The sequence below is a fragment of the Alternaria ventricosa genome (genome assembly GCF_023758065.1).
Source record: "Alternaria ventricosa strain BMP 2768 chromosome Unknown scaffold_8, whole genome shotgun sequence".
Classification (NCBI taxonomy): Eukaryota; Fungi; Ascomycota; class Dothideomycetes; order Pleosporales; family Pleosporaceae; genus Alternaria; species Alternaria ventricosa.
Window position 1 is genome coordinate 329,138 of NW_026055688.1, and position 12,561 is coordinate 341,698.

Genomic DNA, 12,561 nt, shown 5'->3' on the forward strand with positions numbered 1-12,561 from the left:
TATACGTTCACGTCGAGATGTTGAGAGAGCCCCTGGAACTTGCGACAGTAGCGCGAGTGATGTCATTTAGCCGGCATGTCGCGACGCGTCGCGTCCTTCGCCTCCCTACGATACCACACTCTTGCTCACAGTCGCGTGGCTGAATATCGCGTTCGCAATACAACTATCATTCCCCTTTCTGCTGGAAGCCTGCGCCATATGCCATCGTCGCGTTCAATCTCTCCAGAATGTATTCTCCTGCTCGGATCGGCTTGTAGGGACTCTCTTCGCCCTCTCTCAGACACGTCGGCAACGTCTCAATCACCGTGTCATAGTTCACCGAAAAGAAGAATGGTACACTGTACCTCGCCTCCGCCGTTCGGTTTACGACATGATGCACCGTGCTCTTATACAATCCATTCGTCCAGCGCATGAGGAAGTCGGCAACGTTCACGATGAGGGTACCGGGGATGTGCGGAGCGATATACCATGCGCCGGAGGGTTTCAGAATTTCCAGGCCGGGTACAGTCGATGCGAGCAGTAGTGTGAAGCACTCGTAATCTGAGTGAGCACCGAGGCCGATTTGAGCTTCCTGTGTTGGCGTAAGACTGTTGACCGGTGGAGTTTTGGGAGGAGGGTAGTAAAGAAGTCGTGCGATGCCACCTGCAGAGGTAGAGGTACAGAGTCAATACACGTCACATGCACTTCGTGCAGTCAGAACTTACCCGGATGCGTCGTCATGGAGTCGAAATAGTCTTCAGGGAGATCGAGCGAGAGCGCAAACAGGCGAAACAGGTGACGGGCGAGATCAAGGACCTAGAAACGGTGAGCTTTCTCGCACACTACGTGATAAGCACTTCTGGCGAATTCGACTCACAGCACCATAGTATTTACGAACGTTTTCATAAAAGCCCGGCAAGTCTTGTTCGTCAGGCCACATGTTACTCTTCTCTGTCGATCCGTCGAGATTCTTGTATTTGCCATCGCCACCAGAGAAGTCCAGGCGCTCTTCGTATGCGAAGTTGAAGACTTCCTTCTCCTCCTTGTCACCAGCGATGGATGTATACTCGCTCGGCTCCCAGCCCAAGCCGAACTTGTTGTTCTTCAGATGCAAGGTCTCTTTCTTGCTCAGCGGCAGCTCATGCATGAAGCGATCAGCCTGATGCAAGATGCCATCACAAGCTGATTCTGGTATGCGATGATTGCTAATGTAGAAGAACCCAGAGGTAGTGCAGGCTTGACGAATCTGCGCAGCAACCGCTTGGCGGGCCTCAAGAGAAGCAGAGAATGAAGGGGTCAGATCAATAATGGGTATCTCGAAGTTCTCGTCGGCAATACGGTCTTTCGCCGAGAGTCGCGACTGCAGATAAGCGGCGGCGCCATTTCGGGCTTCCTCGTATGTCGTCTGGTCCGGCACATGCGCTGTGGTAGTCGCCATGGCTGCGCTCAACGATCCTAGTCCTTCTCGAAGTTCGAAGCGATATCGGGAGGGAGAGTCAATGTCAAGGTAAGGCGCGTAGGGCGCGAGGTGATAAGGCGTTGAATAGTGGGGGCAGCTACGGCGATGCATCGGATCTAAGACTCGACATGCATGCCCATCTGATACTGTACCCCTCATTCCGCAACACAAATCCTCCCACCTCAAACATCCAGTCATGTCTCGATCTCAAAACACCACTGTCTTCACCAACGGTCGCTTCTTCAACAGCGGCGCAGCGCAATCCGAAGCACAATTCCAAACGACATTAGCCGTTCAAGATGGCAAGATCAGCTTCATCGGAAGCTCTGAGGACTCCAAAGTCCAAGAACTCTGCAATGCTGGTGCAAAAGTGAGCGATCTTGGCGGGAAACATGTACTTCCTGGGTTTATCGATTCTCACATGCATTTCCTGATGCTTGGTCAATCGCTGCATAAAGTGGATCTGGACCATGCGAAAGATCTGGAAGAGATTCGTGCCCGCATCTTAAAGTATGCAAAAGCGAACCCGGATAAACCACGCATAATGTGCAAAGGTTGGATGCACTCGATGACCAATGGGGAGGCCAAAGCGAGCATGTTGGACGACCTGGATCCCAGACCGATCTACATAGACTCGAAAGATATACATTCGTGCTGGTGCAATAGCGCGGCGTTGAAAGAGATGGGAGTTCAAGAAATGGAGACTCCAGCTGGTGGAACGGTTGAAAGAGATTCGGATGGCAACGCGTCGGGACTTCTTAGCGAAGCTTGCGTATTACTTATCGTTTGGCCATGGCTTGCGAAGGTCACACCACTCGATGAGAAGATGGCGGCTTTGAGGACTGCAATCAAGGCGTACCATGCCGTTGGCTGTACAGGATGCATCGACATGGCGATGGATGAGAGTGCATGGGAAGCTATACTTTCCCTGCGATCTACCGAAGGACTACCAATGCGGGTGGCTGCGCACTGGTGTATCATGCCTGGCGATGGCGAGGAACATCGCCTGCGACAAGTTGAGCGAGCTATCCAGCTGAGCCAGGAGTTCAACAAGAGCACTAGCCCTGATTTGAGGGTCGTTGGCATCAAGGTCATTTGCGACGGAGTGATCGATGCGTGTACTGCAGCGCTGGCAGAACCCTATACTTCAAATGGCCATTTTGAGGGCCCGATTTGGACACCGGAGATGCTCGATCCCGTCGTCAAGAAGGCAATCGAAGGTGGACTTCAATGCGCATTGCACGCAATAGGTGACCAGGCTGTTCACAATGCTGTCAATGTGCTGGAAAAATATGGAAAACAAGACCAGAGACACCGTATCGAGCATCTCGAACTTACCGCACCGGAAGACGCGAAGCGACTTGGTCAGCTCGGCATAACAGCAAGTATTCAACCAGTCCACTCAGACCCTGCTATCCTCCGTGCATGGCCGAAGCTTCTTGGTCCAGAACGTGTGAAGCGAGCCTTTGCGTACTCTGACTTCTCGGATCACGGTGCGACACTTGCCATCGGCTCAGACACACCTACCGCACCCTACGCGCCGCTGCCAAATTTGTACGTCGCTACCACGCGCAAGTCAGCGAGACAGCCGGATGCTGGAGACGCGCCTGTCAATGACAACTTCCGCCTTGAGTTGACACAAGCAGTTGCCGCTGTTACCCAGGGCGCAGCATATTCCTCGTTTGCAGATGATCGTGTAGGTAGTTTAGAGGTCGGCAAGATGGCAGACTTTTGCGTGGTAGACATGGAATGGAAGGGGGAGGAGTTGCTTAAAGCCAAGGTTTTGGAAACATGGTTTGAGGGGAAACAGGTGTACAAAGCTTGAGTCTGGATTTATTGGGATAGAAAGCTTTCTGTAGATTGAGTCCTGAGGAATGAAGATGCGAAACGGCCGATGGTGCCTGCTGTGTCAACCGCATCGGGACGTCATCGTGACCCACCTGCACGTGGTACTAGACGATTGCATCACATACACCAAACAACACTACCGACTGCACTCTACCCAACACCAACGGGACAACGAAGGACTTGGCCAAGGATCAGCGTGTCAGGGCATTCCATTACTCGATGAGCAACCACACCTGAAGACCCTTTGGTAAGCCTCGGTAATGACCAAGAAGGCTTCCAAAAAAGCCTCGCGGAAGCCTTCTCTATGCACCGCATGTGGCGATAAGGATCACACAAATGCGCATATAACGGCATTGCGCACCGAGATACGAAGAGATTCTGGCATTGTCAAAATCGGTGTTCACGCATCATCCATGTATCAGCGGTGCGTCTGAAACCAGAGGTGTAGCCCCGCAACCTCGCATGTTTCATACCTCGACTCGACCTGCCCGAACCTCATCGCGAACTTGAGTGCGGAATCCCACTCCGCGTTTCTATAGCAAAAACTCAGTCGCAAAAGGCGGTTTAATCTCCGTCACCTGCAGGAATTTTGCTGCACGGCATTCCAGCCCGTCTTAGCAGCTGTCATGGTGGCTTAGACGTCTAGGAACTATGCCTGGATGACAGCTCATGGTGAGGCATGGTCCTCAGGTGTTTCGCAACCCGATGGACGTCATTCAAGGTGCTCTTCGGATATATTGATCGATCGTCGCGCCCTGTTCTCCGCTGCCCAGTTCGAACATCACGTACTATACATACATCAACTACTCCGGAGTACATCAGCTCTTCGTTGATACTTACGTTTCGAGTCGCATCGTACACCAAGAGCTCCACTTCATTTCACCTCTCTTACCTCACCACATCAATCAACAACATGTTGACCAACCGTCGCTCGACCATGATGGTTCCTCCAAACCGCATGCCCAGCTGGCATCCCCACTCAAAAGGCACCATGCCTCAGCAGCCATCATCAACGCCTCTTGCGATCGATACCGAAGCACCTCAAAGTCGCACACCCGCCATCTTGACATCAACGACGTCCGACCTGCCCGGTCATCGCGTCATTCGCGTCCTCGGTGCCGTCCACGGAACTACAAGCGCGACGCGCAAAGACCCGAAATCCTTCATTAAGAACGTCGCAAGCAGTTTCAACAGCAGTTGGGGAGAGGCCAAGAGCATGACGAGTATCGTATACCAGGCGCGCGATCAAGCCATCGACAGGCTTGTGAAAGAAGCCATAAGCAAGGGTGCGAATGCCATTGTTGGATTAGACATCCGGGAAAGCGAAATCATGGGCTGTGTGGTGGTGAGCGTCAGTGGCACGTCGGCTTGGGTTGAGAAGGAGAACCAGAGCAATGTCAAGAGGGATAGTGCGCAAGAGGCTGATCCCTTTCGATGACAGTATACAGAGGAAGAAAGGCATCGGTGTGCAATAAGGCTAAACGGTTGTATTTCTGAGCGGTTAATGGGACGATGCAGCACTGGCTTGCGACATCGAGATTTCGACTTTCTAGAGAGCGCGATGTTGAGATCAGGTATTTACTGTGTGTTTAGAGAACTTCAGCATGCTTACCACATCTCTTCATTTCCTGGCCTTTGCTTTTGTCACTAATCAGACTAATCAAGCAGATAGTGCTGTTGCCCGAGCATGTGTCGGTGCACTACCCCACAGAGCAGAATCTTTCACAGCGGAGAACGCTCACCCGAAAGATCGAAGCACTGACATACCCACCCGGACTACTCCATCACTTCACATTGGAAGTTCCCGCGCTTTACTCTCGTGGGCACCTTTAGTGTTCAGACAAGAACAGGATCCCTGGGCGCCAAACCGTCTCATCTCGTACCGCTCGGAGGCTGGGACACGCTAGTGCTAAAGTAGCAATTTAGCCGCGCATGAGGCCGACACGACAGTTGGCGGCGAAAGCACCGAGCTGCGACTCAGCGGAGACCCCAGTCTGCCCCAGGTTCTTTCCCTAGCCTCGGCAAGTGGAGACGCCTTATGACACCAATTCAGCTCCACAAGCAGCTGGACAGCAGTTGAAGACGATGCCGTTGCTCTTTCAGACGCCGCGACCGAACATGCGCAATGCCATGCACGCACCGTGGATAGAAGTATTGGACATGCGCCATCATTTCCATCAGCCAAGATGTCGGACACCACATAACGTCACTCGAGAGGGGTCGCTGCATCCGCCGGCATGGATGCATGGATCGTCAGGAACTAACCCTCGACTTCATCCAATTCTTCCGCTCGTCTACGCCTGAGTCCTCCAATGACGGGTGGCGCTACACAAGCACTCTCGCCTACACGCCATCGATCCGGGAAATATCATGACGATTGTACCGGCCCATGTATGCACATTGCTCTTGATTCTTCCCGTGGCCAAGGCCTGGCGTGGCTGGAGACCCGCGATGTTGGGGAACGGTTAGTGAGCCGGGATATGGGGGGAGGTATAAGGTCAGCCAGAGTGGACGTTTTTTTTTGGGAGATCAGCAATTCATCGTCTTTTGATCGCAAAGATGGTGTTTCTCAAAGGGATTGCAGCTGCGGCCTGCGCCACTTCTGCGCTTGCTGCCGACATTATTGTCCAGAACTCTGGAGGCAATCAAACCGGCGCGTTTGGTCACTCTTACGGCTATGGTTTCCTTCACGAGGTAAGTCATCATCATCCACGTCAAGATTCCGCGTGCTGACCTTTTCTCAGGACATCAACAACTCCGGTGATGGTGGCATCTACGCTGAGTTGATCCAGAACCGTGCTTTCCAGTACAGCCAGAACTACAGCGTTTCCACGGACCACTACTTCAGCGTTAATGGCGCTCAGCTTAGCATCCACATGCTAGACGAGCCGCTGTCTGAGCAGTTGCCGGCATCCATGCGCGTCTCCGCTGGAAATGGAAGCTATGCCACCGGAAAGATTGGCTTCAAGAACGAGGGCTACTGGGGTATGGATGTCCGCCCGCAGACCTACACCGGATCTTTCTGGGTCAAGGGCGCGTACAACGGTGTCTTCACTGCATCGCTGGAATCAAACTTGACGACCGATGTTTTCGCATCCGTTGAAGTGCCATCCAAGTCAGTTGCCGACGACTGGACCGAGCACACTTTCGAGCTCGTTCCCGAAATGGCTGCGCCCAACTCCAACAACACTTTCTCTATCACTTTTGACGGTGCCGCGGCCAGCGCACTCGACTTCAACCTCATCTCCCTCTTCCCACCGACCTACAAGGGCCGCAAGAATGGTCTTCGTGTCGACATTGCTGAGGCTCTCGCCGACATGAACCCTAAGCTCCTCCGATTCCCAGGCGGTAACATGCTTGAGGGTCTCAGGAACGATTCTTACTGGGACTGGAAGGACTCGCTTGGCCCTCTGAGATACCGCCCTGGTTTCCAGGGTGTATGGGGATACCAGCAGACTCACGGTCTTGGTCTCATGGAGTACCTTGAGTGGTCTGAAGACATGGGTCTCGAGATTGTTCTCGGTGTCTGGGCCGGTCTTGACTTGGATGGTGGTGTCACACCCCAGGGAGACCTCGCGCCCTTTGTCAAGGATGCTCTTGACGAGATTGAGTTCGTTTGCGGTCCCGCCAACTCCACTTGGGGTGCGCGCCGCGCCGAGCTTGGACATCCTGAGCCCTTCGAGCTAAACTACGTCGAGGTCGGTAACGAGGACTGGCTTGCTGGCTTCCCCGGCGGCTGGGAGTCTTACCGCGCATACCGTTTCCCCATGTTCTACAACGCCATCAGCAAGGCCTACCCTCACATCCAGGTCATTGCTTCAGCCGCATCTAGCGACCCTGCCGGAGATCCTCCGATCCACGGACCAAACGAGGACAACGGACAGATTCTGCCTCTCGACGCGCTTGGTGACTACCACCCGTACCGCGAGCCTGATGAGCTCGTTTACGAGTTCAACCGCTTCGACAACGACGCCGGCCACATTGTCGGTGAGGTCGCCGCCACCCACGTCAACGGCGGTATCCGCTGGGAGGGTGACTTGTACCCCTACCCATGGTGGCAGGGTGCCGTCGGTGAAGCCGTCTCTCTGATCGGATACGAGCGCAACTCCGACCGCATCCCCGGTACCTTCTACGCTCCCGTCTTGAAGAACAACAACCGCTTCCAGTGGCCCATCACTCTCATCCAGTTCGATGCCGACCCGAAGCGCACTACCAAGGCCGTTACCTGGTACTGCTGGAGTCTCTTCGCCCACCACCCCATCTCCCACACACTTCCCACCCACTCCAACACCTCCTACGGACCCCTCTACTGGGGTGCTGGTTACGATGAGAACCGCAACGGTGCCATGGTCTGGAAGGGTGCTGTCTACAACACCACCGACCACGCTGACGTCCCTGTGAGCGTCCAATTCCAGGGCATTGCTCCCGGTACTATGGCCAACCTCACTTACCTTACCAACTCCGTTGGCGACCCATACATGTACAACGACCCCTTCACTGGCATCAACATCGTTAAGACCAACAACATGATGCTCACCGCCGGAAGCGATGGTGTGTTCCGCTTCAACTTACCTGAACTCAGTGTTGCCGTGTTGGACACCGAGATCACTGGTGGAAACAGCACTGGCCACTACCGAAGACGGTTGTAGGAATCTGCTTCCGGATTCGAAGTTATGTAGATAGTGTATGAACCAAGTAATTTATATTACGACATCATTTCGATAATGTGAACATGGGGTGAACTACTATAAACAGGAAGCATGTGAATTGATGTCTGTAGGTCAGGGGCTTATTCTAACACTTGATCTTATTCTACTGTGGTTGCTCATTGGCTGTTCGAATATGTCCTGTCTGTCAGGTCGAAAACAGCACTTAGGAGGTGGTATCCAGTGCGAAAGCACAGCGATTTGCTCTCTTGCTTTCCGATGAGCCCAACACAACTGCTCAAAGTACTAAGTACCCTTGCGCAATCAGGGGGCGGAACCGTGACGAGAAGCTGTACACATGTCGACAGTGCAGCTGCGAAGAAGTCCAACATGTATGGTTGTGCGACTAATCCCAGATCCGTGCTCTGCTCTGGGGGTGACAAGCAATGTTGGTGATGCCCCATCAGCGCAAGATTGCACTCGAGAAACGATAAATAGGAGACCGGATATAGAGATTGAGCATCATGAGCTATCGCATACTGCCCGTGGAGAACTGATAGCGCGCGACGAAAGAATAGATCGAATGCTAATCGTAGGTGTTCGTTACCGGGCAAGTCTGACGTTTGACGCATCAGCTGGCGTAGCTCGAGGTCATATTGTACCACTTCATCGTAAGTGATCTGCTCGAGCTGCGAGTTGATTCGGCATAAAACGTGACGTATGATCGAAAGCGAACGGGGCAAGACGGTTTCGAAGCAGTCTTCCAGGGTCGCTGGTGCGCAATGTTCCGTTTCGATTGGAAAGTCATCCTGTGGAAGTACTGACTGCTGTCCTGTGACCAATGACAGTTGTATGTCCATATATACCACCACCATCCATAATTTTTGCCGAGCTTGTCTCTCGTGAGCAATTGCTGGTTCGTCGAATCCAGCCATCCATTCCTTGTGTAGCACCATCATCATGGACAAGCGAACGACGAGGCCCATAACGTTCCAGCTGGTGTCCAGAGCCCAGCAGGTTGCATAAGCCACCGACTTTGCAAGCACCATGAGACACAGTGTACTGATGTTTGCGGTTGTTGGACGATACATGTATGCCGTCTGCGCTAAGCAAGCTTCGCTGGCGTAGAAGTATTGCGATGAAGCCGAGTCATTGTGGGTGGTGGCATATGCGCCAAGACCGAGTACTACGGAGTATTGGGCGAGCCAACTGGGATCCTCTGTCGTCTGGGTATGGTGAAAACTTTCCATTTTTGACATGAATGTGGACCGGTCAAGGACCGGTAGACAAGGGTTGTATACTCTGAAGTATGCATCAGCGTACAGCACTGCAGAAGCAGTGGAGTTTTGCAAAAGGTCTTGTATCTTATCAAGCGAAGCGTAAACTTGAGACTGCGGACTTCCGAAGGGAAAATTGCCTGCTAGAGCGAAGTCACTCGAGCAATTTCCCGCAATGTGTTCCTGCATAGCCATAGTAAACGGGGGCGCTGCGAGGCCGGGTAGAGTTTCTAGCTATCGATGATCAGAAGCCAGGGAGCTGTGAGAAGCAGCATAAGAGTAACTCACCCGATCCAAGAGAGCCTTGAAATGGCTAGAGCTTCGTTTTCTCAGAAACCAGGTCGCCACAACAAACTCGGGGTCCTCAATCGCAAAGACAGAAGACGGTACAATCGGCTTCTCGGCTATCTTAACTCTGTGCGTATAGAGACATGTTGTCTCAAACCCGGAACGTGCGCATCTGCTACAAGGCGATCGTCTATCGCACTTGATCTTGAGTCGATGGCAACGCGTGCAGGAAAAACAAGCTCGAGCGCGTCTTTTTACGCGCAAATTTGGTGAGGAAGACGCAGTTGTAGTGGAGAGAGCTTCCTCCGAGCGATCATGAGACCCAAGTGATGGCGTTTCTGGAGCCTGTGCTTCGTAGATGCAATTGGTCTTCGCCTTGCTGCAGCGTGAGCACGCGGGTCGGAGTTTGTCGCATTGGCGTTTGGCTGAACGGCAGCGGGTGCATGTCTGCACATCCCGAGCATGCGTCATGGTGGTTCATGGGCATGAGAGCGGAGGCACCCCAGTCAAGAGAAAAACCGAACACTTTGGGCCTACATTAAGATAACAACGTGCAAATTCGGTGGCCTAACGGCAACGTAGGCTCCAGGGTGTTCAGTTTTTCCCTTGTATGATGTGGAGGGAGAAGATGCGGCGGTCGGCGTTATCGGTGCTACTGCGATTTTCAACCGCACGCTAGTCCCATAGGGTCTCGCGCTACTCAAGCAGTGGGCCTCCTGATTTACATGCGACTGACATCCACCAACCCAGACGCTTTCCGCAAGCAAGGCGCAGACTCGCGCCCTTCTGTCCACAAGGTCTGTTCCAGAGTATTGCTGATACGAGAGCGATATCTATATAGGTATCCAGAAGAGGCGGAAAGAAGAAGAAGATATTGCTTGGCCGTCTAACTCGACATTCACTCTCTTCGTTTCGTCGACGCGAGCGTGTCATGGCATTGCTTCGAAATTTGAGAAGCAAGATCTTACTGCAAGATCTTACTGCAAGATCTTACTGCAAGATCTTACTGCAAGATCTTACTGCAATCTCATACTAGTTATCCGATTTGACCCGAGTCTTCTCTTCGCCTAGCTTCCCGCTGTGTCTTGGCCTCCACCTGTACACAATGGGGAATTGGGAATGCGGCCGCCTAACACCGATAGATAGGCGACTATCGGTTATAAGGTGTAGAAGGACAGGCAATGTTATATAAGTATGCAATTGGACTACACGTTAATGTATTCATCTCAATACCCATCAGTTCCTGTCCTCTTCTCTCCATTAGCATCGATTCCGTTATCGACAACATGTCAATCACCGAGTTGAGCTCAAAAATGCGCGAGTCCATTGATATCGAGACTTCTGGGTTACGACCGAAAAATACTGTCACTCAAGCTTACCAAGAGCTACTCACGGATCAGGCCTCTCAGCCCGACAAGATCTTCGTCACGGGTCACGAACTCCGGCATCTGGATCCAAACTTCGTATCACTAGATGAAGATACGCAAGAACACCCTCGCGTAAGTGTGAGTACCTTAGCCCCGGTCTCAGAGCTCACATGCGTTTTAGTCCTGGCCAACCGCTAAGAAAGTGCGCGCTACCGCAATTGTGGGAGGTTGCTGTTTCATTTCGCCCTTCGCAAGCACCATCTTTGCACCATCCATCCACCTGGTCATGAACGACCTGGGTATCACGGACAGTACAGTCGGCGCCTTGCAAGTGTCCATCTTCCTCTTCGCATTGGCTATCGGTCCTCTCGTTCTCGCCCCACTCAGCGAACGATACGGCAGAGCAGCGATTGTACACTTTGGCAATTTGGTCTTCGTTGCCTTCTCTCTCGGAGGTGGCTTCTCTCAAACTGCTGTTCAGTTCTCAGTTTGCCGGTTCTTTGCTGGACTCGGCGGGTCTGCTGCCATCGCGGTAGTGGGTGGATTCGTATCTGACGTGTGGGATCTCGCTGCCCGTCCGAAGGCATCTGGACTCGTGATGCTTGGCCCGTGGGTTTACAGTCTTACATCTTTGATACCCCTACTTACAAAACGCAGTGTTCTAGGCCCCGTCTTGGGCCCCGTATGTGGAGGCTGGATGTCAGAGCGGGTTTCGTGGCGATGGACTCTTTGGATACCCGCCATTGCCAGCGCCCTGCTTTCGATCGCCGGAATTCTCCTCCTCGATGAGTCCTACGCACCCAGGGTTCTACAGAACAAGCTACGAAGAGAACAGAAAACCAGGCCTAGCGCTGAGTTGTATACTGTACTGGATCTTCAGCCCCGTTCTACCGGCCCTACTGCGCTCGTCAACGCGTTCGTCCGACCCCTGGTATACCTAGCTCTCGATCCAGCGCTGTTGCTAGCCTCGCTGTTCTACTCAGTCGTATTCGGTGTCGTATATCTGATCATCGTTACTTACGCTGATGTCTTTGGTCGCGGATATGGACACAGCGTTGGTATTGTGGGCACCGACTTCCTGGCCGCTGGCATCGGTATGCTCCTCGGTACATTCGCTACTATTCGTGCTATGGAAGCCATCTTCAAGCGAGACACAACATCCGGCCAAATGAAGTACAAGCCTGAGTCGAGACTCGTCAGCTGTTTTGTTGGTGGAACACTGCTGGTTGGTGGACTGTTCATGTACGGGTTCACGGCCACCAGAACGCACTTTATGGTGCCGCTGGTAGCCATCATGCTTATGATGGCCGGAGGCATGAACATCCAGCTCGCGCTGCAGCTGTACGCCATCGATGCCTTCAAGTTTCCCGCTTCTGCAGTCGCGGCCATATCCTTCCTTCGCTGCATGTTCGCCGGCGCGTTTCCGTTGTTCGGAGAGAAGTTGTTTGATACACTTGGCCTTGACTGGGGCGTGGGATTGCTGGGCTTTTTGGTGTTGGGTTTGGGGTTACCACTGGTATCACTGGTATGTGCAGCTGCTTTCGCCTGTTATGTAAAATTAACTGACATTATCACGTAGCTCTACATCTATGGTGCAAAGCTTCGGTCGAAAGGCGCCGATCGCATGGAGCGTTTCGAGGGCTCCAAAGCAACCACGCAGTAGCCCTTCTTGAAAGGAGCTGCCTGATATTTGCGCC

The 12,561-nt window shown here is 52.9% G+C and overlaps 5 protein-coding genes across 5 annotated transcripts; 4 read left to right on the plus strand and 1 right to left on the minus strand.

The window, feature by feature from the left end:
• Positions 1 to 166: 166 nt before the first annotated feature.
• J4E93_005347 (uncharacterized protein) lies at positions 167 to 1,417 on the minus strand (the record flags this gene model as incomplete). The annotated part of the gene is made up of 3 exons (XM_049343268.1): positions 167 to 642; positions 705 to 795; positions 857 to 1,417. 3 exons carry the CDS (start codon positions 1,415 to 1,417, stop codon positions 167 to 169), a joined length of 1,128 nt encoding a protein of 375 aa, XP_049199361.1.
• A 217-nt stretch (positions 1,418 to 1,634) lies between these two features.
• On the plus strand, positions 1,635 to 3,263 carry J4E93_005348 (uncharacterized protein; the record flags this gene model as incomplete). The annotated part of the gene is made up of 1 exon (XM_049343269.1): positions 1,635 to 3,263. One exon carries the CDS (start codon positions 1,635 to 1,637, stop codon positions 3,261 to 3,263), a length of 1,629 nt encoding a protein of 542 aa, XP_049199362.1.
• Positions 3,264 to 4,199: 936 nt separating this feature from the next.
• J4E93_005349 (uncharacterized protein) lies at positions 4,200 to 4,724 on the plus strand (the record flags this gene model as incomplete). The annotated part of the gene is made up of 1 exon (XM_049343270.1): positions 4,200 to 4,724. One exon carries the CDS (start codon positions 4,200 to 4,202, stop codon positions 4,722 to 4,724), a length of 525 nt encoding a protein of 174 aa, XP_049199363.1.
• A 1,121-nt stretch (positions 4,725 to 5,845) lies between these two features.
• Positions 5,846 to 7,935, plus strand: J4E93_005350 (uncharacterized protein; the record flags this gene model as incomplete). The annotated part of the gene is made up of 2 exons (XM_049343271.1): positions 5,846 to 5,980; positions 6,031 to 7,935. 2 exons carry the CDS (start codon positions 5,846 to 5,848, stop codon positions 7,933 to 7,935), a joined length of 2,040 nt encoding a protein of 679 aa, XP_049199364.1.
• A 2,848-nt stretch (positions 7,936 to 10,783) lies between these two features.
• On the plus strand, positions 10,784 to 12,527 carry J4E93_005351 (uncharacterized protein; the record flags this gene model as incomplete). Its single annotated transcript, XM_049343272.1, has 4 exons — positions 10,784 to 10,996; positions 11,046 to 11,473; positions 11,522 to 12,389; positions 12,444 to 12,527. The coding sequence occupies 4 exons, from the start codon at positions 10,784 to 10,786 to the stop codon at positions 12,525 to 12,527; spliced, it is 1,593 nt and encodes a 530-aa protein (XP_049199365.1).
• Positions 12,528 to 12,561: the final 34 nt, after the last annotated feature.